Source organism: Chanos chanos, chromosome 10 (assembly GCF_902362185.1).
Source record: "Chanos chanos chromosome 10, fChaCha1.1, whole genome shotgun sequence".
Taxonomy (NCBI): domain Eukaryota; kingdom Metazoa; phylum Chordata; class Actinopteri; order Gonorynchiformes; family Chanidae; genus Chanos; species Chanos chanos.
Genome location: NC_044504.1, coordinates 30,743,857 through 30,768,535, shown reverse-complemented (window position 1 = coordinate 30,768,535; position 24,679 = coordinate 30,743,857). Strand labels below are relative to the sequence as shown.

The window sequence follows — 24,679 nt, the reverse complement described above, 5'->3', positions numbered from 1 at the left end:
ATGCACAGATACTGGATAAGGCAAATTTGACAATACCATGTGACAGAGACTACAAGCTTTGTAACTGGCAAGAGAAAAGCAACAGTAGGGCTCATTATACGTCTACAACCAAATCCCAAAAAGTATGTGATGGCAGAAAAGACATATTTCATAACTGTAAACGTAAGTATTTAAGCATTGCATTCACTTTTTAGAGGACAGACTTCAAGGCAACATTATTTGAGACTTTGCCTTCATTGGTTCATTCAATAGCCATAGCTAACTATTACCAAATTAAGTGGCAACCTCAGATTTGGCCTTGATAATCCATTTTGATTGTGATTGTGACTGTGTAAGTGAAAGATGTTTTTTCTTTTGACATTCAGTGCAATTAGGAGTTTTGCCTCAGAGTTATTCTTGACAAAACTCTAAACCAGAGCTAACAGACATTGATTATACTATGGCCAGAGAACCATTTCAGTCTGAATCAATGAATAACATATTTTTCAAATTTCACTGAAAACTCAAGCTTCCAGACCTGGCTATATATTCATCACTATTTTCAGAGGCAGTCGGTCAAAGAAAGGGGCTTTGGCTAATAACTATGATTTTCACCATGCACATTTGCCATACCGTTCTTTCTAAAATATATCAAAACGATTTGATGCAGTCAAAGTCCATTTAGGTGAACAGGAAAAAAAGACATTTCGTTTGGTAAAAGAATCACAACGCCTTGTTTTTTTTGTTTTTTTTAAAAATGTATTTACTCCTACAGTCTTGATATAATATTCTCATCAGTAGCATTCGATTATCAGGGTTTTCACAGTCAAATGCAGGAACAACAGCTTTAATAAGCAGAAAAAAAGGACCCCAGAAAGACAGTCCAGGCTTACCGCACTCGGCTGACTCATCTGATCCATCGCCGCAGTCATCGTCATGGTCACAGACAAAACGCTTGGGGATGCACGCCTTGTTGCGGCAATGAAAGCTATTGCCATCGCAGGTGTTGTTGGGTGCTGTCGGTGGAAGTTTTTGAACTTTGGATTAGTGTATGTTCATCCCACTTTTTGCAGTGTCAAATGGAGAAAACACATTTAACGTTTGTCTGCGTTCTCACATGGTGCTCAAGAATTGACTGCACAGTATAACGGTGAAATATAGTATTAACTATGCACCATTCTTGCACTTTTTTAGTGATTCCTAAAAAAAGAAAATAAAAAAATAGGTCACCTTGTTGCGAAACCCTATAGGCACACAGGGTCTGGGGCTATTTGCACAACACGTTGTTGTGGGATCAATAACATAGTTTCCCAGAAACAGGCAATTAAATTTGCCAAAAGATTATGAAATTACAGATAGGCCAATATGCGACATGAAACTCAAGTAGCAAATGGTTACTATTTCATCTACACATGGTATGAACTCATTTCTTTTCAGGAGCATACACAGTCACTTGGGTGAAGAAATGATCTCCTGAGGTATTTGTAATACAAACGGAAATGTCAATGCATTGTTAAATGATTTCTGAATGGGCATAGGTTATTTTGATTGAACCCTGTCTGCGCAGAACATGGTGCATTACAACAGAGTTAGAAATTTGTAACCCGTCTTCACAAAGGGTCAAAGAGATTGAAGCTGTGTGTTGGAGGTTTCATAGTGACAGTAACCAGATAATAATAAAGCAAAATCAAGTCTGTTGAAACCTGGCTGATGGCTTGACCAGTAAGTTTTCAATGTGTAGATATACGTGACAACTACACACTTCAGTGGATGGGGACAAAGCTTACTTCCCATAGCCTAAAAGCAGTGCTGTGGTGGAAGCTTTGTAAAATCCTTGTTAACTCTGAAACTGCGTGGCTCATGCATGTTCTCTAGTGCGAATAAAAATGGCACCATTTCTGCTAAAGTTGCTTTACTAATGTACAACTGAAAGGAGGAGCATTATACATTCATACTGAAACAACATTTCAGAACTGCTCATCAGCGAAAAAGCGTTGATACACTCAGCTCTTGAGCAGCACACTGATAATGCTTCTAATGCAAACTGCATGGTTGTTGCGTGGGTCTGTTTTTGTAACCTATGCGTTCACATACTTAGCAGGCAAAGTTTTAAATAGCTTGTCAAACATATTAGAAGATACTCTAAGAACACTTAATTGTTTCAACAAGCATGTCTCAGGAACAGATTTCCTTTTGGCCCTTTTAAGGTTTTAATAAATGTATTGTATGTATGTATGTATGTATGTATGTATGTATGTATATATGTCAATTATGTAATCTCAAATTGCATAACCTGGCTTACAGTTTTAACCAAATATATTCAGTGAAATGTTATTACTACATTCAAACAGTTGTGCAATCTAAATATGCAACACTGGATCATATAAATTGTAATTACAAAGTATGACATACTGATTATCTATAGCCCCAGCGGCACATCCTGCTGCTATTTTGCTTGGACATAGAAAATTGCTGCCTGCAGCTATATTTTTATTATTATTTTCATACATACAATGCTGTTTTTATGAGGTTTTGCAGCCAAACTAGACGTCATGATATACTGATCTGCCTTAAGCTGGATTTTAACTGAACGCGCAGGTTTGATCGCTTGCCTGAAAAATGAGCAAGCAAATTTCACGGCAAGTCACAGCAAGCATTTTTGATTACACCAATTACATTACGTACGATCAGCTTGTCCTCCATCTCGCCTGAAGAGATTTCTGGGAAGGGGGTGTGGCGTCTAGCCCTACTTGAAGGTGATTGGCTTTCGCCAGGTGAAATTTTCGCTCGAGTTGAACATTTTTTAACTCAAGCGATCGCTCATTTCACGTCGCTCGCAGTTTCGCTACGATTAACTCCGCCCATTCGCCTCCTGCCATTGACTTTTCATGCATTCGTGTTGCTCGTGTTAGCACCTTCCATGTATTCAATATTCAAAATCCTTCAGTACTATCCTGTTATGCTTTTGTGCCTTAAAAGTACTAACAAAAAAAAAAAAAAACATCTGGTACACAATACTGCCAAAGGTTGATATCATTTTCAGTGTATTTCAGATCAAAACTAAGTAAATTTACAGACGTTCACTGCTTAACATGAAGTAGAAAAACAAATCCATTACATCTGTTATTCTTTTTCATTTCTTTCTTTTGAATCAATGTGTCTGGGTCACGTTGAAGAAACTTGTGTGGTGTGTCTGAAAGCAACCAACCATAACCCCAACTTTAAACAACTGTATTGATGAACTATTTCATACTTCTCCACATCCTTCAATTGAGGACATTATGCATCCAAAGACTGAAGGTATTAACTCCTTATCACTAATTCAAGACAACTGTGGACAATATAAGTGTGAAGAATGCAAGTTTTATATGGATCTAGGGGCATATTTACCACAGCCTGCAGCTGCCAGTTCATCGCTTCCATCCGGACAGTCTCGTTCTCCATCACATAGCCAGCGCTTTGGCACACAGGCATACGACCCGGGGCAACTGAACAAGCCTGGGGCACAGGTCACTGAGCCTAAGAGAGATCAGACCCCAATCTCATATATTCAGAAATTCCCTTATAAATGCAAAACATCAGCACAAGTTCAGCGATGCTCATCAGCCGATCTGAAAATTGCTTTTCAAATTTAATTGCGCTTGTTATGATGCTTGAGGCATTATCATTAATATCTCCGTGGCATTTCATTACAATCCAATTAAAGGAATATTACAAAAAACATGAATTAATACACTATATTCGTAAATCATTTACTTCAATTGCTGGACAGCTTAAAATGGTTACATCTCATTTAAACAGTGAACTGCTTTGTCTAATGAAGGATTTAATATAACATATCATAATATTTCCCCTTAAAAGAAAAAAAAAAAATAATAATGCTTTACCTTCTGGTGGGGAATACATTTCATAAATGAACTGTACACATATTCTAATTGTAAAACAAATTAAGACAATCAGCAATGACAAAAGCAGAAGAAACAAGGAAAAACAGCTAACCTAGACACTTTAAAATTACTCACCACTACAATAGCAATTTTACATTGATTTGAATGCAGTTTTAAATTTACTTTGAATTCCTGATGTAAATTCATGCCAGAAAAAAAGACAATTTGCACAATCTAATTATATTTTGTCTCATTGTGGTACCCCCAAAAAGTCATTTATTTCAAAATTAAGATAATTTACGTTAAAATTAAATTTAGGCCTCATAATGCATTACCACAGATCTCCTCGCTTTCATCCACGCCATCTCCACAGTCATCTTCTCCATCACACAGCCACTGCTTGGCAATGCACTTGTTCTTTGAGCAGGCAAACTGGTTCCACAGACAGGAGGAGTCTATTAACAAGAGAGTCCCAGAGTCATAAATCACAGTACTCACAGAGACAAGATCCAGTCAGGTTTTTTTAAACAGTGCCTCTGTCAGGGATGGGCTTTGCTATGCCGTTACCCGAGCTCAAAATTGCATTCAGACTGTTAATGTTCCTTTAATGAAATATTCTGTATAACTTTCTTGTTCCTTTAATAGATGCTGAAAATGCATTACACAGAGAGATTATAGTAAAAGCTGTTTGCTGCACATCAAAATTATGATTAGATTTGAGAGTGAGTAAGGGTTATAGGTACTGCAATAACCTTTGATAGTTCCTTGAATATTACATGGACCTTTTAAATATAGTTTCTTAAAAATGATTATAATTCAGCTGTCACCCTTAACATTCAATAGATCCACTTGAACATAAGCTTCTAGGTAAACTAGTGATGTAAATAACCTAAAATCTGATTTTGTACCGAGGAATGATTCCGGTAAAAGAAAAAGAAAAAAAAACAGCTGTGGTTCCATTGAGCTGATGTCTAAAGTGCTTGAATTCGTCTTTGTATTCGGTTCAATCTCCTGGTCTTGCTGCGCTTTATCTATTTATTTATTTATTTTACCAGATATTGTCCTGAAAATCTTCTGTCTGTGGTTTAAAATTCTACCAGTGGACTCGCAAAAAAGCCTTCCTAAGATAAAACTACAGGAAAAAAAAAATAAAAAAAAGATAGAGGGTCAAGAACCTCAAATTTCACAAATTTCACTGTACTTTGTTCACTGACTTTTTCAATGCCATCAATGGCTGTGAAGCAAAAACTGCCGTTTTTGACTGACACAAATGAAGCTATCAAACATGCTACTAAACTGGCTCTCTAAAAACACAGCTTCAGTGGGTTTTCTGAGGCTTTTTTGTTTTTGGTGGTGTGAGTGTGTGTGTCTGGGGGGGGGGGGGTTGGATTGGGGAGGTAATTTGTGGTGTTTTGTCTCTCAGTTCAGGTAAGACACCTTTCTGTGATCATTGGCAGCTCCTCAAATCATCACATCTAACATTTAAGGAAAAAAACTTGACAGTTACGTATTAATTGTCCTACATCACTGCTAATTAACAAATTGCCTTAACTTTTCACAAGCATAATTAATTTAAATTATGGATCCCTCTGAGTTCTTCTTTAAGACAAAAGTCACAACATCAAATACAAATTGTGGCTTTCTTAGTAGCAGAGAAATTTAGCTGTTGTAAGCTCAGAAGGGCTACATTTTTGATCTTCTTGAATGATCTATGATTCCTATTGATCAAACTCTTTTCTTTTTTCCCCATCTTTTTTTTTAAGAAAGTAAGAATATGCCCTGTGTCAAACATTACAAACTATTTTATCTTTTTCATGAAATGGTTAGTTGAGTGAAAATTGGACGTGATCTCTATGCATGACTCGTAACTCACTTTTCCTGCAGAATGTAAAGATGAAGCATTTCAGTGTTTTCACAGAAAGATGACAAAGAGATTATGCACTTACAATAATACACCATCATTTTTAGTTGACCACATTTTTACACCCAGTGTCTATTCTTTAATGTTCGGAATGGCTATCCTTGTGACATATGTTTGGCCGCAATCAAAGCACATTATACAAACATAATTGTCATCCTTCTCAAAATGTATACCTTGCTCTTTGTATGAAGTCCCTTTGAACCACTTAATTTCTCAGTGTGTCAAGGTTATACACATGTAAAGAAAAAGCATACATACTGTCTTGTTTGACAACGCAAAGAAAAGATGATCAATTTTGTAGTAAACTGTCCATTTTGGCCTTCCCTTTTCTTAAAAGCAATTACCTTTATAATTATCTAATGTTCATTTAATATGCACAATCCAGTTTGGAAAGCAATACAAATTATATTCAAGTATGTGAATGTGACAGATGTGAACTGTAACAGAAAAAAAGAAACAAAAAGATGACACAAATACCTAATACACTCTGTGGTTTCATAATGGGTGTCTTCATTATGGTCTGATTTAAGAAAACTGTAATGGATGTTTAACTGATGGTCTACATGATTGATTCTGGGCAGTCTGGCATTTACATACATGTATGACCCTCCAAGGACTCAAATGTAACTCGATATCTGTGCTCATCACCTGAATGCCTACCTCTTGACCTCAGCATTAATAGCTGAATTGGTTTTTGCACTCACGACTGGTCTCTAGAGGAGGGCCCTAATCTTCTCTTTCCATACGAGGAGGCAAGATGAGCTAGTGTGATGGGAGTCTAAAGCCTCTGGGAAGGGAAAAGTCACTCTTACCGCATTGAAACTCATCTGCTCCATCTTCACAGTCTTTCTGTCCATCACAGAGCCAAACACTGGAGATGCAATTCCCACTGGGACAGGCAAAATGGCCTTCCTCACATTTGTGCCCTTGAGACACTATGACATTCGAACAAAATGGAGGAGATTTAGTTTAGTCATGGAGGCAGGCCCCAGTCTGCATTTCACTTTGGTCAATTGGGAATTTTGTTCTGTGGTTTTTCTGGTCATTATCTTTCCCTTGGTAAATGTCCCCCAGCAGTACAATAATGAGAAGCCAGCTGTTTTTGATTTGCATGTAAATAGAAGAACATCAACAGGAGACCTCATAGATGTAGTTCTACTTTGGAGACCAAATTCAAGGTTCTCAAACTGTTACCTCATTATAATCTCCCACACAGATCCACTGTCAGACAAAAGCTCTGATAACAACGCATTGAAAGTCTTCTTTGAAATTTAAAGTCATTGCTCTGCCAAAGAACAGATAATTTTGCCTTTAAAAAGTACGTGCTTTTTGAAGTGCATCTGAGCCTAAAGGCCTGAGTCTGTCAGAGCCAGGATTCTTGGAGCAATTAATCTGCCCTGGCCCTTCCAGAGCTCTGACCATAACTGATAATCACTTTTTTCAAGCCCTTTAAGGCCATCTCTTCAGGCTCATTGACCATAAACATAAAGAAAAAGGATTATGTCTGACTGTAGATCATTTCCCTCATTCAAGACTGAACAGAATTTAACTTCCATGCTTGGCAAAAATATGACAACAGAGAAAGGGTTGGAATTACCTTGGCAATTGAGCTCATCTGCATAATCCCCACAGTCATTGGCTCCGTCACATATCCAGGTGGGATGCACACAAAGGGAGGTAGAGTTGCAACTGACAAAGCCTTTTTCTGCCACCCCCAGTCGGTAGAAGTCTGAGCAATCTGTATTGCCTGAGAAAAATGGTACTGATTGTATACAAATGAGAGACGACTCTAGAGAGGAGACAGATCTGAGGTAAACATACCCAAAATATAATGATACTGAATTATTCATTTGTATTTTGGTAAAAACACATGCATAGCTTAGTCAATAACAGTCCATGAGTTGCCAGTTCAGTTCAGCTAGTCCGCTCATTGTGAAATTCAGTGTTCAGTAGTATCCCAATGCGGAATATTGCTGTGTTACTGCCTGATTTTAAATAATTAACTAATAATTAATAATAAATAATGGTAAATGTTATTCATAATCACAGATATTCTTACTGCAGTTCTTTTCATCAGATGCATCAATGCAATCAATGACTTGGTTGCACCATAAGGAGCTTGGTATGCAAGTCCCATCTTGGCAGGCCATCTCAGAGGATGCACAAGTGGCGTCTGGAATAGAAACACTTTACTTAATTAGAGCTGTGTCATTCAGGTAGGTTGTAAATTCATTTGAGTTGCCTGTGTATGATTATTTTTGTAATGTTAACCTATTCCAGTTCACTGTCCACTCATTTGTTCTTTCATATCAACATACCCCATAAGAAAGCCATGTGTATAATCAAGACATCTAGGATATAAACTGAACCCACAGAGAGATATCCTTATTTTTTTTTTTATCCCCCTTTTTTTCCCCAACTTAGTTGTGGCCAGTTCCCTTGTATTTCTATTCTCCATTGCACAACTCCCACGCTGGCAAGGGAGGGAGGGAGGAAAACTATCACATGCTTCCTCAGCTACATGTGGAGTTGCCGACTGCTTCTTTTCACTAGACTGTGGAGGACTTTTTTGTGGTGCCGTAAAACACGTGGAGGTTGCTTCCCAGATCTGTCCACCACTAATGTGGTGCCCATGACCGACCAGTGAGAGCTGGTACTGTGGTGACGGAGAGGAGAGACAGCTTCCTGCTGACTTCACACCCATGAGCACTGCCAATTGCTCATGTGGATGCCCAGACAAGCCATAAGCACTGCTAACAGGATATTAACCCAAGTCTCTGGTGTGCTTTTCTGCCACACCACACAAGCACCCGGTAGACATCTTTACTTGTCAGGTAATATACTTAGTCTTTGGCGATGATAATTCCTTGATGATTCTCTCAGATGAGATTAGATAATGAAAGCATTTGAACACATATTGGAAAATAAGATAACCAGAATGAGACCAACATTGTCAGGTTGGAGCCCTCCAGTGTAACACTCACTGTTACAAAACGCTTCATCTGAACCGTCCCCACAGTCATCAACTCCGTCACAGAAACGACTGTTGGCCACACACCGGTGGTTGTAGCACGGCCTGTGTCCCTTCCTGCAGCTCCTATTATCTGGCAACATGACCAACAATATCAAATGACCAATTTATCTGCACATCAAAATATGAGCTCTTAAAGCACTCCTGCATTTACTTTTATATTTTTATTCCTATTTCCTCCTCTAGTTGCAGGCAGAGGAGTGTTACAGGCTCATTTTATTAGACTGGGGCCCAGGGGAACACAACTGTCACCTCAAAGCAATTTCTAAGTGTACTTACTGCTTTCAAGACGTGGAAGCATACAGATGCTGAAGGGTGGAAATCAATTACTTACCACAGTACTGCATTTTTTCATCTGACTTGTCTTTACAGTGGGCGATTCCATCGCATGTTAACTGGTAGTCAATGCATTCTCCATTTCCACACTCAAACTCCATGTGGATATTGCAAGAGGAATTTTCTGCTGCAAAAAGAAAGCAGAGGCAGAATATGGCTGAAAATGACACTGAATCATACTCGGGTCCACTGGTAGTCTTGTATTCTTTCCTTATTTTGATCTAAAATCAGCAATTAAGCATGTTTGTGTTTTGCTCTTTCTACTGAAGTATTATTTAGGCTGTTTTTTGACCAGGTTTTATACATTATAAACTGCAGCATCTACAAATTTAACACATATGAAGCAATATATGCAATATATCATGCAGACAAAATGCTGCAAAATACAAAAAAATGAACATAATTTAGCTCTTCAATAACACACAATGCCTCTCTAAACAAATCCTTATCTGTGCACATCTAAGTTTAATTTTTCGTGACTGCACACACACATTGTGAACAGTGAATTTGTCCTCTGCATCCAACACACCAGTAGTGAACACACACACCAGATGCAGCATTCCTTGCACCCGGGAAGCATTGGGGTTAAGTGCTCAAGAGCACACAGCCGTGGATGTTGGGCCTGGGAATCGAACCAGCAACCCTCCAGTCACAAGCCCAGTTCTCTAATCTTTAGACCATGGCTGCCTTAAAACTGTCACTCGAACAGGGACTAACACAACCGAGAAAGTGCTGTGGACCGCAGTGATGGAAATTGAGAGAACAAGGAGATGCTGGTACATGAGAAGACAGGTGAGACTTACACACACATCTGTTGTCATCCAGCAGTACTCGCTCTCCGCGGCAGCTACAGTTTACCCTGCCATCTGGAGTCAGCAGGCACAGGTCACCACAGCCTCCGTTCTGCACCCTGCATGGAGACAGCTCACCTAGGCAACAGAAGAAGGTCGCTGTAAAACCATAAACTTGAACAACAACGATGTGCATAGAAATAAAGAATGCTAAATCCCTGTCAAACAGAAAAAAAAATTATAAGAACAACTTAGCCTCTGCTGTTTTAATGAGTTCTCTTTCCTGAACTTTGAAATACAATCAGAAGTTCAGACTGTCTTCAACACTTCCTTTCACATGAATAGCAAGTAGAGGTTCACGTTGTTTGCAGTTTGGTTTGTGCCTTGGCTTTCGGGCCACGGTTTAGTTACTATCGGGGTTTATCTTGAAAGAAAATTGAACCGACTCAGAACTGAAGTTCTCTCCTCTTAATTTAAACAAATACATATTTAACACAAAAAGAACAAACTTGGCTCTTGAAAAAGAGAAGGAAAGAAAACATATCTTCAGTATATTTTATTTTAAGGCTCCTCTTTTAGAAGATGAGTGTAAGAAAACATGAGCAGTTATTTTAAGGCTCTTCTCCATGACAATGTGTGAAATAAATCTAAACATTCGTACATTTTATTTTAAGGTTCTTTTTCAAGAAAATGACGGCAAGCAAGCTGAACTTGAGAACCAACTATTTTGGAGTTCTTCTAGAAAAGCAGTATAAGAAAACTAAACTTGGACAATGAGCCTCTTGCTCCAGCATGCCATTTCAGCAGGAAATGTGACGCATGACACTGAGAAACAATGATAGATTGCTCTGACTTTTTTTCAGATCAATGCAGAGCTATAAGAAAAAAGGAGTTCCCACTCAGAGAAGCCAAGAGGTTTCTTCTTCATCTTCATCTTCATCTTCTTCTTCTTCTTCTTCTTCCAGTCATACTACATTTAGTTGTTCCTTAAAATCGTTACTTTGTCAACATCATCCTGAAAGCTGTTGTAACTGTTCACTCAGTGAAAGCAGATGTACACTGTGTTGATGAGCACGGTGCATAAACAGTATTTTCTCGCAGTGAGAAATGAAAAGAAAAAAGAAAAGGTGTCTAACTGATCAAAATGGGCAAATGAACTCAGCAAAAAATGTGTGTAATATTCGTTGATATTAAGAATATGTATTCTTATTTGGCATCACGTTTGGAAAAAAAACAAAAATCATAAGAGCTGAGATGGGGAAAGTGGGGAAAGAGGAATCCATGGCACACTGCTCATGTACTGTAAACCGACTAGTGGACTACACAACCAGAGTCTTCGGTTTTGGTACACGACCACTATAACGCCAATGGCAAGACAATATGAATGGGAACTGAATACTGCCAAAAGCACACCAGCGCACAAAAGACAAAACACACAATTTATGAAACAGAGCAGTGAAAAAAAAAAGAAAAAAGCCCTTCTCTTTTTCAACACAGAAAGGAACAGTCTTTCAAAGGAGACTCCCTGTGATTCTGATCAGGCAGAGCGCTGGAGAGTGGACAAGAAGGAAAGGCTGAAAGCAGCAGGACAGACCCCTTGGAGAAGATGTAAATATAAGGAAATCTAGATCCTGTTGAACCTCACAGGAGGTGGTTCAGTGGTAAGGATGGTTTTCAGATAAAATTTTTACCTCATACCCTCAGAAAGAGGAAAACAAAATAAAGGAAGTTTTTTCTCAGGCATATTAAAGATTTATGGTTATATACTTCATACCAACAAGTTTGGCTGAGCAAATGTTTCAAGAGGTTTGTTTTTCTGGGCATTAATTATGATTTCTGTTGTCAATAAAACACCAATTGTTTCAGTGTGTCTGTAAACTGTAAATCAACAAGGAGAACAATAAGAGCCATTTTTCTTAGCAAAATGGCGAATGGTTTCATTGAGAAACAAATTGTTTACCTTTTCACTCAAAAAGAGGTGCAATATGTTGTCCCTTTAATGAAGAGGCCTTGTTAAAGACAAATGGACCTCAGAGACACAGGGGCCCTGACAATGGCCTTGGCTATTTGTGTATCAATTACTTTGAGAGCAATGACTCAGCATACTTATGGTAATGGATCTAAATTCCCAGGTCGGTTTCTCATCTGATTGCACTGCATGAAAATTGCAATTTCAAAAGATATTCAGGAAAAAAATGGAATTTACCATAATAAACAAGGTCAATGTAAATACTGTTGAGTTTTTCTTTTCCCTGATCTTAGAAACAAGACAACCTTATCAATTATGAACAGAAATATACATCCCTTGCTGGCACTGCACCCTGTTTTTTTTTTTTTTTCCTATGTGGCAAAAAATGGTCAAAGGCTGTCAGCTGAAATCATTTGCCATAATGAAATAAATGAGGGTAGAAAGTCCCTCATAGCAGGCTCACAGACAAGAGCCGTTGGGAGCCTCTTAAACTCATTTCCCAATGTCCTACTTCTCACATTTGCGACAGTTCACAGGCTTCCTCTGTGACTCTGTAATACTTTTTTATTAATTACATCTCCAGCTTTAAGTTTTCTTCCCAGCCAAATAAGATCACCCTCATTTATCATTCCCACTGTTCCCTGCACATCAAACGACGCCATCACCAGTGGATATTCAGCTCACAGTTTAGAGAGCGCTATACAAAAGCACAGAGCAAGGACACATTCAAGCAACATAGTCCTAACCACCCCCGCCCCTGCAACCCCCCCCCCCCAAAAAAAAAAAAAAAAGCTAGACAGAATTAATGACAGCAAAATGCTGGGTAGATAGTAATTCTTTTTTGAGGTCTTTAGAAAAACAAACCCCAGTGGTTAAAATATACAGTACCAACACTGATGCACAGATATATCCGAAACAAACACTGCAAACTTAAAAAACAAAAACAACAACAAAAAAAATACTCACAGCTATTGGTTTCTTTGGCCACTGCAACAATGCCCATAGGCTGATGTGGAATATCTGCTCTGAGTATTTTTGTATCACCACCAGTAAACTTGTTCGTTCGTAGCACGGCCCTCCGAGCCCAGTCTGACCAAAAGATGTAGTCTCCATGAATAGCCAGTCCAAAAAACGTTCCTGGCCCAGATCTGACAATGACCTAATATTGGACGGAACAAAAGCACAGTTAGCTTTTTAGAATATTAGATAAAAGGAAAAAAATTTCAGAGTAAAAAAAAAAAAATCTGAGATCCCATCTTTCAGTTGAATGAGAAAAGGAAAAAAAAAAACATGTAAAAAAATTGAAATGTCAAAAATAAACCATTCATTGTTAAATAAATGATCAAAAGCTAAAATGTATTGGAGTCGGCCAAAATGAATGAGCTGGAAAAGGATCTGTGTCGTATCCCATCCTCCAGCAGAGAGCTTAGCCCAGATCCTGCCTGTGTTAATGCAGGTGACACTGTGATGGACACAGATATGCATCATGCAGATTCTTCTGGGAGTGCCTAGGCTGAGGGGCATGGGGATGTCCCGCGGTTTCACAGTCCCAGCCATTAACAGTAACATGCTCGTAGCCATGATCACATTAGCCCTGCCACCATAGCAGGATTAATGGGACAGGTGTTGATTAAGAGGGCCCAGCTTGCGCAAACAACAACTGGTGATCAGAGAGAGAAGGGGGTGCATGAGAGAGGGAGACTGAGAGAGAGCACCAGATGGTTTTTGATGGAGCATATTGACTAGAAATTAAATTTGAGGGTGCAGACTTTCTAGTCCAGCATCACTTATCTCTGTTGATCTGATCTAACAGTTGTCCGGTGTTGCTAGGTCTGGGCCGTAGGTGTGACAGCTCATGCACTCATGATATTAAGAGTGACAACACAGACAATATCATTGATCAGCTTCAATATATTGCATAATTTTGTGATGTGGTCGTCCACTGATTTTTTTTTTTTTTTTTTTGTAACTGCTCATGCATAATGATGCAGCTTGTCCTTTGAAATGTCTGGTTTCCATGACGATTCAGAAAGAACAGGGCAAATAAAAAGGCACCATACTCATCGGTAGCATGACTCTGCCATGTGCTATCACAGCAGAGATCAGAGTTAGTCCTCTAAGAGCAGGTTTAATGATGTATACGCTCTGGTTGCTCCTGTCCCGGGGTAAGAGGCAGCTCTCAGAGTGGAACTTCTTATGTGTCACCAATCCTGTGCCCATCACCGACTCCAGTTGAAAAGATTTCAACTTAAGGGCACTGGGCAGTTGCCTACTGCCATGTTGATAATCAGTTTTGCTTAATTTTTCACATTTTAATTGGATGGTTGACAGATTGGCCCTATAGGGGTCTTTAAGTAAGCCTTCATTAGCAAAAGTGGTCTTAGATGGGAGCTCAGGGGAGGCTGAGGGGTAAGACACTTGGACGGTATGACCTGGCCAGGCTCACTCAAGGGTGACTAATTGAGGAGGGCTGAAGACTCGATTCACAGAGGTCGTGTCAAGCACAAATTGAAATCTAGCACAGTGCACAATCACTGTTGGGTGGATTAAAGCACGTCCCTTAGTTCTCTCCGTACTGGGACCGGACAGTCCATACATACTAAAATCCTTAACAATTAAAATGAAACCTCCATACTCCTTGTTTTTTCGAAGAGGGTAATTAATCACAATTAAAGTTATCATAAGCACCATCACAGGTTCAGTGAATCTGTGAACACTAGTAATTACAGCACACAGTCTGCCTATTGTATGGTCACCGCTACACTATCATCCTGATGATATGAAACCCAAAGTCATATCACATCATCGTGTAACTGTAGTTACTGAGTCAATGGTGTAAGTTGTGAATCTATATACCACAGATGGTGCAATTACAGGCTACAAAATAAATTGGGTTTGGGGGGGGGGGGGGGGGGGTAACTGCATATATGAACAGTAAAACAGTATAAGGACATTCAAAGAATGTGCAAGAGGGTTTGCTACAAATTGTAAACGATATTCTGAATCATGCAGTTTTGATATATATTCATTTAGTCTATATGTATATATGATTACGAGTACCATGTAAACCGACACTGAGGCTAAGATATCAAGTACAGCCTATATACAACACAATGCACAATTTTTTCTTAATGTTGGTTGTATCTACACCAAGTAACAAAACATTGGTTATCAACTGAAGTCATGTTAAGCCTCACCTTAACAATCACAAAGTTAGACAATCTTTTGCTTTTGTGTTCTAACATACAAATACTGTGCATGCTGTTGATTTAAGTGGCAAGAGAGCAAAAAACTGTCATACTCACATGTCTTTGTGAACCGTCATATTCACACCTTTCGATTTTCCCCAGGCTCCCATCAGAAAAGTAGAGCTTCTCCCCTTTGTGGTCAATCGTGAGTCCATTAGGAGCGAATATGTCTGTGCTAACGATGACTTTCATGTTGTTTCCAGCAAGAGTAGAACGCATAATACTAGGCCTCTGCTCATTCCAATTAGTCCAAAACATTAAGCTACAAAATTAAAGAAGGAGAAGGAAGGATAAATTAGATTGACTCAAATTTAAAAGAAAATGTCCTCCATCAATAGAATTTTATTTGCCATAGGAAGTGTATTGATAGACGTTTACATCTTTTAAAGTGGGATTGTCAGGAACATTGAACACCACACATATTGATTCCAAATTAAGAGCCAGATTATAGCATGTACAAAATCGATCCCTGACCATGTTAGTCATTTTGTATTTGCTAAAATTGCATATATAGAAAGGCCTGGTACACCAGGTCCTAAACATTTAAATTCTGACCTAAAAAAGAGACTTTTGGTGCGCTGCCATATAAAACAGAATGCTGGCTGTTTCACTTGGCTGAGATGTTCTTTCAGATGTCAGATGGACAGCTAAGAGATGTCATTCACCTCTCCAAAAATCACAGTTAAGACTTCAAACTTCAATGTTTACACAGTTTTTCCTGAGCGGTCATTTGATGGCCATTCACTTCAACAGTCTAACTGAAAGTTAGTGGAACACTTTGACACTGTGTGGTAATTAATCATCTCAAGTTAAATTCTAATTAACAGCAGTCTGTAATCTATTTGAAAATGTGCCAAATTACCAACTAAGGAAATACTCTGAGAGGTTGCAGGTTTAATTTAGTCTGTGAATCCAAGGTCATCACATCCTCTGAATACTGTAATATTTTATGTGTTCTTTTATATGAAAGGGTCAAACAACTTACAATATTTTTTCTGATCAGCTTGGGAATTCATAATGGTTTTACTGTGTGTGTGTGTGTGTGTGTGTGTGTGTGTGCGTGTGTGTGCGCGCGTGCGTGCGTGCGTTGTGTGTGTGCCTGTGCATGTGTTTGTATGTGGAGTCGATTTAGTCTTTGTTTTGGAATTCAATACAATTTTCTGTCAGAAAAAAAGCTATTTGTTTTGGAGGCTGGTGTGGGTGTCAAGATGACAAAGATTACTTTGTCAACCAAGGAATGAAAGGAGGCACAAAACATTAGAATAGCACCGTGTGTTCCATGTGTTATACTGGCAAGTTGTGCATCATAATGGTGTACGGTGCACATTTAAATGCACAATAACTGCTGCGAATCTTGAGCAGGTTATGGTATCGTTGAAAGTTTAACGGTTTGTTGATATTCTATACACCACCAAGATCCTGCAGGTACAGAAACCACTTAGTGGCAAAAGTCCATTTTCTACATAAATGAAAGCTGTCAGATTTCTTCAAAATCGAACACAACAACTTACCTCTGGCATTCATCCAGTGCTAGAACATGAGGATGATCATCCTCAGACATGGTGACCACAGCCTCTCTGGTAAAAGCGCCTTGACGGCTTTGATCTACTGTGTGCCTACTGATGCTGGAAGTTGTGGAGCTAGTCCAATACAGGGTATCCAGGCCACGATGGTAGGCCAGGCCTTCCACAGAACCAACATCTAATGAAGTAAAGAAACACTTGCTTGATCCTCCACCAATTTCACACTGAGGTAAGATATATTTTGTTCATGCCCCTCATGAGTATTGATACTGATTGATAAGCTCAAAACTGACCAATCAAAATAAAGATCAGTGTTCAGAATCACATGATGTAGACTTTAAATTTTGCAAATGTACATTTTATAAACTGTAGAATAGTGCATTGTAAAAGAATTGTGTATCACCCCCAAGAACAAGAACTGACCAACCTATTTGTTTTGATGGGTTAAATCAGCGGCTGTAAAGTGTTTTAAAGTGCTGCTTTATATTAGCTACCTAACAGACAGCCACAGTCGGAGAGCACAGCAAATGAGTCAGCGTTGCATTAGTATGCTCTGGTAAAATAAAACAAAATTGGTCGGTTCAGTCAGACTTGAATTGTCCATTTTTGTTATCAACTTTTACACTTTTTTAGCACTGGCCTTGGTTTTTATTCAAAAGACTCAGATGTGCTGCGTGCATTTTCAAAGGGGCAGAGGCCACAGAGAATTAACATTAGGCTACCTGTGCTGCTGTGATTCAGTTTTGGTGGTAGACAGGCTTAGCCAACTTTTACATACTTACATAAGTCTATATGTTGGCAGTGGGCCAGCAGTTTGACCCTATGATTTACGGAACACCTTTTGGGGACCTCTGGCTTAAACTAAGCCATGTCCCCTTAAGTCTTAAGTATTCACGTCAAATGTCCTGGCTGCTTATGTATGGTTATTTCCAAGAGCTGATCAGTCGTAGAGAGCATACAGGGTCAGACACCAGCGCCTGACTTTGGTGTTAATATATGGTTGATTAGGCTAAAAAAATAAATATATAAAGAAGGGAAAAAAAAACAAACTTCAGGAACTGTTGAATGGAGTTGATCGCTAATTAACTGTTGGCAGTAAAAGGTGTCTGACAGCTTGCTACTCCGGATATCGTTGGGAGAGGCCACAAAGTAATTAATGGGGGATGGGAAACTTAATTAGGGAAATATGGATGATTAACATCCTCACCCTCTCCTAGTGACAAGATGTAGAGTTTCACAGTTGAAGAAATGAGGAAGAAATGGAATGAGAAGGTGGGTGGGGTGCTTTCATCTACAGAAAAAATGAGTGAACAGCACAGAAGTCAAGAAAAAAAAAAACTTGCTTGTGGAAAACCAAGTCTCATTCACCTCAACGCATCAGTCAGTTGACCTAGGTTTATTGCAGGCAGAGTTTTAACAGGTTCTGCTTTTTTAATTCATTTTTCTTCTTTCAGAGATTAATATTACAATAAGGACACAATCTAACTGTTGTGTGAAAAAGGCAGTATTGGATCACTTCTGAATACATTTCAAAGACGGCCTTATCAGCCGTACATTTCCAGAGAGCAAACCAGTAGGTAGAAGAAAAGAAACATAAATATACATGTGAATGTATGTATGTATACGTTTTACGCATTTCACGTACTTGTGTTGATAGAAAAACTAATGAAAACGAAAGGGAAATTAGCCTAAGAGCGTGTTTCTTTTCTCGTTTGTTGGACCCTTTAAAGAATGTAATGAGTGCATTGGAGAAAATGTTCACTGCTTATCTATTTCCATTAACTCTTCTCACACCAAAATAAACCGAAACCGCAAGGGATGAGAAGGGAGGAATGGTATGTTGCTTTTTATATCTGTGTTTTCCCCAGCAGAGTGAAAATGTTGTACGTTGTGTATTGTAAAATCTTATACCTCGAAGGAAAATCATTAGCATGGAACACTGCTGTTAAACTCAAACACACACTGTTGTGTTATGATGGATAATGGTGCCTTCTATACAATATGCCTCAATCGAAAACAGCAATCATTACAGGGTAGCGTGTTTCCTTTATGCATATAAACAAATGCTTACAGCCTAAGGTTTAAGCCGCGGTATTGTTTCAGCAGATTCATCAGCATGTTGAGGATGTTTTCTATGGAAGGTTGAGGTGAACGCAAATCAGGGCAGCTCAAACAAGGTTAATGACAGCACTTTCATCAACCCATACAAAAGAGAGAGACAAGCTTTAAAAGTGTAACTCAGTATGCAAATAGCCTTTTCAGGCACATTTACAATTGCTTTGCATACAAATGAAGTTGTGTACTACAATGAGTGTTCTAGACTGTTAACTGGTCATAAACTGTCATTAGGCACAGAATATTTTCATTAAGAGCTACATAAATGCTGAAAAAATTGATTGCGCTAGAAAAGCCTCACAGACTCTATATATTAGATACAGAAATCGATAACTGTATCCTGAACTCTGCTGCAACAATGACAGTCAGGAACTTAAAATGTATCACCTCTCTTTTCTCCTTATTTCTGCTGTAGTTTGAGGATGGTGGAAATGAGACAAGCGATTTTAATCCATCAATGGTAGGTCCTCAGAAAAAAGATACAATGCTTTAAACATCCCTTTTGACAGGTAAATTGGTCCCATTTAGTCAGAGAAAAATGGAGAGGAGCATTAGAACACTCTTACTAGATGTAGTATGCATTGCAGCTCAGCCATACATCACAGGCTCTGCCATTTAAGGTCTCCAACAAATGGCCTCTCACAAATGGCGGCTGTGAGAGAGTAATGAATCTAACAGCAGAACATTTAACAACATGTTGGTCACTACACTGACTAGCCATGATGGAAGGACTTGAAATACATGTCTGCCTTGTCTGTGCATGTAGGCTGCTTATGGGGTAATAAGCTGGGATTGCACAGCTGTGAAAGTTCAGCAAAATGCAACCATTTTACCTGTTCTCGTTCTTGCTATTAAAACCAGTACCTGAGCTAAGCACCTTAAAAAAAGATGTTTTGCAGGCACAACATGCACTTAAGAGCAACCAAAATCTTTCAACTGCAGACTTACTGTCAACAATGATCTGTCGTCCTGTCCAGTCATCATTGATCATTTGGATGTTTCCAAAATGGATGTCGCTGAAGAAGATGCGATTGTTGTTCGAGGTTTCTTGACGATAATCAAAGGCCAGAGCAATAATGTTCTTGAAGTAGGCTGGATTTTCAAAGGGTTGTACTGGAGAGTTGAGATCGCTCTCATCTGAGAGGTGAATGCTCTTCAAAATGGTCCTCTCAGAGTAGAGCAGGTAGCCTTCATATCTCTGGCAGGCGAAACCGTCCTCTGCTAGGTAACCATGTGCACAGGAGCATGTTCTTCTCCCACTACCCAAGTGAAAGCACAGCTGCTGACAGCCTCCATTACTCCTAGCACAAGGATTAGTTCCTGCAGCAAAGAAATGTTCTCTTTAACATCAGACTCTATGAAACTGCTGACATTCTGTTATCCGGTACTGAGTAGCCTACTGTTTTCCAGATGCAAACGTATACTACTCGTGTCAAATAGAATTTGGAAAAGGACGCGAAATATTTTCAGTGTGTTTGAATAACATCAGAGAAAAAGGAAAGTGAGATAGACTATACTTAGAAGAGAAAAAAAAAAAGAATGTCGCAGAATGTAAAAGATTTCTTTGTAAAGTAATTGTAAAGTACATTTAAGTGGCACTGGATGAGCATAAAAAAGAACAATGGTGGTAGAAATCGATAAAGATCATTAAGTTGAAACCTCAACCTTTCTCCCGGCCTCTACTAAAGACTTTCACATCCTTCAGGTTGACTCCCAGACCACTTCTCATTGTTATGGCCTCTGTTGCGTCGCTCTTGAGTCCACGACGGATGGAGCCATTGGCATGTGCTCTGCCATGGAGAAGAGGAGTGAGGGAGAAAGATAGCGGAAGTCTGACATCAATACAATCAATAGCACTTATCTAATTAAAATTGGCAAGAAACTCCTTTACATGCACAGGGAAATCTGCTTTAAAATTGCAAAGCTATAGAAAACTAACCTTGACAATGACACTGATTACTGGTAAATGTCATTTACATAAAGCTGGAAGCATATTCTGGTGAGAAATGACAAAGGCTCTGTACTTGGTCTTACAGTAGCATGGCAGGGAAGGGGTTAATCCCCAGAGGATGGAGCAGCTGGCATTGTGGGCCACTTTTGGAAAACCATAGAATTTAGCAAAAGAATAAATTACCTGTCAGACCAGTAGATGTAAGCCCCAAACACTGCCACGGAGAACAGGTCCACGTTGGCGGCTGACAGTACAATCTCCCGGCTCTCTCCAGTCTCAAGGTTGATCCTCTCTATCTTGTCAGTGCGAGCATCACACCAGTATAATCTATTTTCCTGAAAAGCAATTTGAAAATGCACATCAGTATAGAACAGCTCTCCGTGCTAAGGCCTGTTTTATCAGCGATAGTGGGTAAGAGGGATGTGAGAACAGAGTCGCTTCAGAGCAAGGAGATGAGGAAGGATCAGGGCTAGAGCACATGCTATAGCACACCTCATAGTCAATGGAGATCCCATTGGGCCAAGCGATGCCAGAACTAACGAGCGTGACCTGATCTGAACCGTCCAGGCGCGCTCTGCCTATGCAAGGATTCTTGCCCCACTCCGTCCAGAATAAATATCTGTTCATACATAATAAAGAGTCCAAATCACCATGATGGAATACACATTTGAGAAAGAAAATGCAGGAGAAGCAAAAATGATCTACTGGTACTGCTAGAATGATTTTGTAAAGCGAAACAGTAAAGAAAACAGTTTAAAAAAATTCACCAGAAAATCACTTAAACTGAAATTTCATTTATGAATTCAAATATAACATTTATGAAGAATAAGAAAACAATCAAACAAAACTATTATTACTTTAATTACTAACTGAGGTAAATCATAATAATGAGTTGGCTCAAGGAATTATTCTAGAAAGACAGGTTAGTTCCAATTAAAGACAGCTGGCTGGTGGATGCCTCAAACCTTATCATCCATTCTTTTTTTTTCCACTCTCTCTCTCTGTTCTGACACAAACACAAGGTTAGGGACTTATCTCTCTTAGGCATGTAGACTTATAGCATACAAAAAAATAATTTACCAATTGTCAAATCATCAAGCCTTGACACCTAACATCTCTGAATTATTCTTAAATTCTCTCTTCAGTTCAGATAAGACAAGCATTCATGTCAAGATACTGAAGAAAAATGATTTTCTATCTAAAAAATTAAATTAACTGACTGTCTTTTATTCATATACCATTTGGTCAGTATAGTGTAAGTACAGTATGCAACATCTGATTTGAAGCAAACATTGAAACAAATTCAGTAAATGTAGTACCTAACATGAAACACTCAGGGACCCCACAAACAAAAACAACAAATGAAACTAGGGCAGCAAGTAGTACTTTAAGGGTCCAAGTGTCCAATGGACTTCAGGAAGCCCTCTCATGGCAAAGTGGTCCTTAGTAGTACAAGGGCACTACGGTTCTGCTGAGCAATTTTAAGACCTGTATTAATGCCCACATGGACAATTATATCAATTCATAATTGATATGATATCTGAAACATGCCCGTTCAAAATTTCTGGTAAATAGACCACAGGTGGCTCTAGAGATTACACCATTCTATAAGATTAACATAATGTAATATAATCAATACATAAATATAGTATAACATAAATATAAAAATGATATAATAAAAACTAACCCTACAGTTCAACCATAAATGATCAGTGACTTCAGCAAATAGGATATACTTGTTTTGATTCCCCATAGCCTTGTTTGTTTCTACTGTATTTCTGGTAAGTGGATTGAGTGTATGATCAGAGGACTGTGCCCCCTAACTGTGATATACCTACCAAGATCTACACCATTTAGAGGACTCTGTCCAAAGTCAGACTTACTTCTGGGAAAACTTCACTTTATATTGCTTTCAGTGCAACTGGAAAGCAATTTTTTTATTGCTTGTATATACTAGATAAAGTGGACGATTCACTGTTACTGTTCTCTGTTGTCAAAAGCGGGTGATAAACAGAGAATACGATCATATATTTGAAACTACTAGCATTTTATTGGGGTGGCTTTCAGGAGGTAAAACGAGTATAATTTGGCTGTTCTCGAAAACAAAATCTGAAATGTCAAGACGAACAACAAGTTTGAGCCCACATGCAGGGGTAATGCCTAATGTACTTCTCATAAGGATGATTGAAATTCAAGAGAGATTACGAAAACAGGAGAGAGGTTAGGAAAAAGGGTGCACCTGTTGGGTATTATTCTTGTTTTTATTTTGCTAACAGGTTGAAAATAAAATGACAACATGACAAAAGTCTCGTTTGTGAGTCACAAAAATCCGGATTGCAAATGCATTTCAATCTCTCATAGAGGAAAAAAAAAAAGAAAGAAAGAAAAAAAAATCCTTTTTGACTCTCTTTGGTGGGTCACTCTCCTTTCACTCAATAGGAACATATGAATCTTTCACAATTTTATATCTGAGAATGGACAGTCAGTTCACGACACAGAGCTTCTGTTATAAATGACATCTACCGTATCTGATGCAACCATCTCTGTGTCTCAGCAACAGATGGCATAAAGTATGTCTTGATTGAAGGTAAATGGTGATTGAACACAAGTAGGCAGCAGGAAAAGCTGATCCTATCTCTTAAAAGCTGATGCATGTGGATAAAACCTTTATTCCTGACATACCCCCTCTGTGGATGAACAGCAATAGCTCTGGGTTGGTCGAGTCCATCAGAGATCACTACCGAACGATAAAGACCATTCAGACGAGCAATCTCAATCAGGCTGAGCCCGTGGTCTGTCCAGTATATGTTGCCTTCGGTAGAAATACACAGTTATTTTTTAAAACATGACAAATTAAATGCAGCAGGTAATGTCATTGTTTACAAGACCATCATTAATTCACTGTATCAATTAATTTAATGAAATGCTCCTCAGTGTGCTATCTCAGTATTACTGAATTCTTTGCCACAAAGGCCACTGCTCTAAGGGTATAGGGATGAGGTGGGTTTGCTGAAGCGGAAAGAGACAGTACAGTGGGTGGCTGCTTAATATAGCAGAGTGTTCTGTATGACAGGGGTTTCAAAGAACTCTCAAAGAACAATGTGAACATTACACAACACCATATTAAGATATGTCTTTTTTTTTTCTTTTTTTTTCAAATCACATGTGAATACTGAGTACTTCCATGCACTGACCAGCTATCCAGTCCACAGCAATGCCCTCCACTCTGCTAATTCCAGTGGTGATTATATCTTCTCTCCAGGTTTGATCTCTTTTGGCTCTAGAGATTCGGTTTAATCCCATGTCTGTCCAGTAAATAGTGTCATTGCCTGTTGAGAGAAAACACGTTTCACCATCTAAACATGTTTAAGTGTGTGCAAAAAAAACCCAAAACAAACAAACTGCCTCTCATTTGAAGTGTGTCTTTGTTGTTGTTTGTTTTTCTAAATACCCATTCCAATAACTGTAACACACAGCTTCATTAAATGCGCTGCATCTGGATGCTGTGAACTGATGAGAAAAGAACAACAACAACAACAACAACAACAACAACAACAAAAAAACAAGGCGAATAATTGCAAATAACATTCGTCGAAAGCACATAACTGAGTTGACAAGCTGCTTGGCATTGAGTGCCATTCAGTCCTAAAATCACAGGGCCACAGTGAAAATCATCATAACAGCAAAGTGCCTTCTGTCTAACTTGAAGGCTTTTTTGTCATCGAACGAGTTCGACGAGGCTTAGCGGAGGCTTTCTTGCTCAAATTCTCCTGTTCAGATAGAATTCACACTCTCTCAGTAGATGCCTTTGCGTTTGACAGGATCCAGCTGGACGGCCTTCTCCTGTTTCACGCTCTAGCAGCCTGCCTTGTAATGGCATGCAAATAATATGCATGTGTAATCAGCTGTTGTGGGCTGTGCAGGTTCA

At 38.9% G+C, this 24,679-nt stretch overlaps 1 protein-coding gene across 1 annotated transcript in view; it reads right to left on the bottom strand.

Annotated features, from left to right (window-relative positions):
* Positions 1 to 24,679, bottom strand: part of lrp1bb (low density lipoprotein receptor-related protein 1Bb) — a 205,316-nt gene that overhangs the window by 37,348 nt on the left and 143,289 nt on the right. The window contains exons 35-52 of the mRNA XM_030785828.1: positions 23,946 to 24,080; positions 23,434 to 23,563; positions 21,244 to 21,370; positions 20,935 to 21,086; positions 20,466 to 20,590; positions 19,749 to 20,120; positions 16,674 to 16,863; positions 15,220 to 15,424; positions 12,881 to 13,073; positions 9,958 to 10,083; positions 9,153 to 9,281; positions 8,772 to 8,891; positions 7,847 to 7,960; positions 7,385 to 7,534; positions 6,600 to 6,722; positions 4,202 to 4,321; positions 3,370 to 3,498; positions 873 to 995 (exon numbers count right to left, since the gene is read on the bottom strand). Of these exons, the coding sequence (XP_030641688.1) occupies positions 873 to 995; positions 3,370 to 3,498; positions 4,202 to 4,321; positions 6,600 to 6,722; positions 7,385 to 7,534; positions 7,847 to 7,960; positions 8,772 to 8,891; positions 9,153 to 9,281; positions 9,958 to 10,083; positions 12,881 to 13,073; positions 15,220 to 15,424; positions 16,674 to 16,863; positions 19,749 to 20,120; positions 20,466 to 20,590; positions 20,935 to 21,086; positions 21,244 to 21,370; positions 23,434 to 23,563; positions 23,946 to 24,080 (2,763 nt within the window). The remainder of the gene's footprint in view (positions 1 to 872; positions 996 to 3,369; positions 3,499 to 4,201; positions 4,322 to 6,599; positions 6,723 to 7,384; positions 7,535 to 7,846; positions 7,961 to 8,771; positions 8,892 to 9,152; positions 9,282 to 9,957; positions 10,084 to 12,880; positions 13,074 to 15,219; positions 15,425 to 16,673; positions 16,864 to 19,748; positions 20,121 to 20,465; positions 20,591 to 20,934; positions 21,087 to 21,243; positions 21,371 to 23,433; positions 23,564 to 23,945; positions 24,081 to 24,679) is intronic.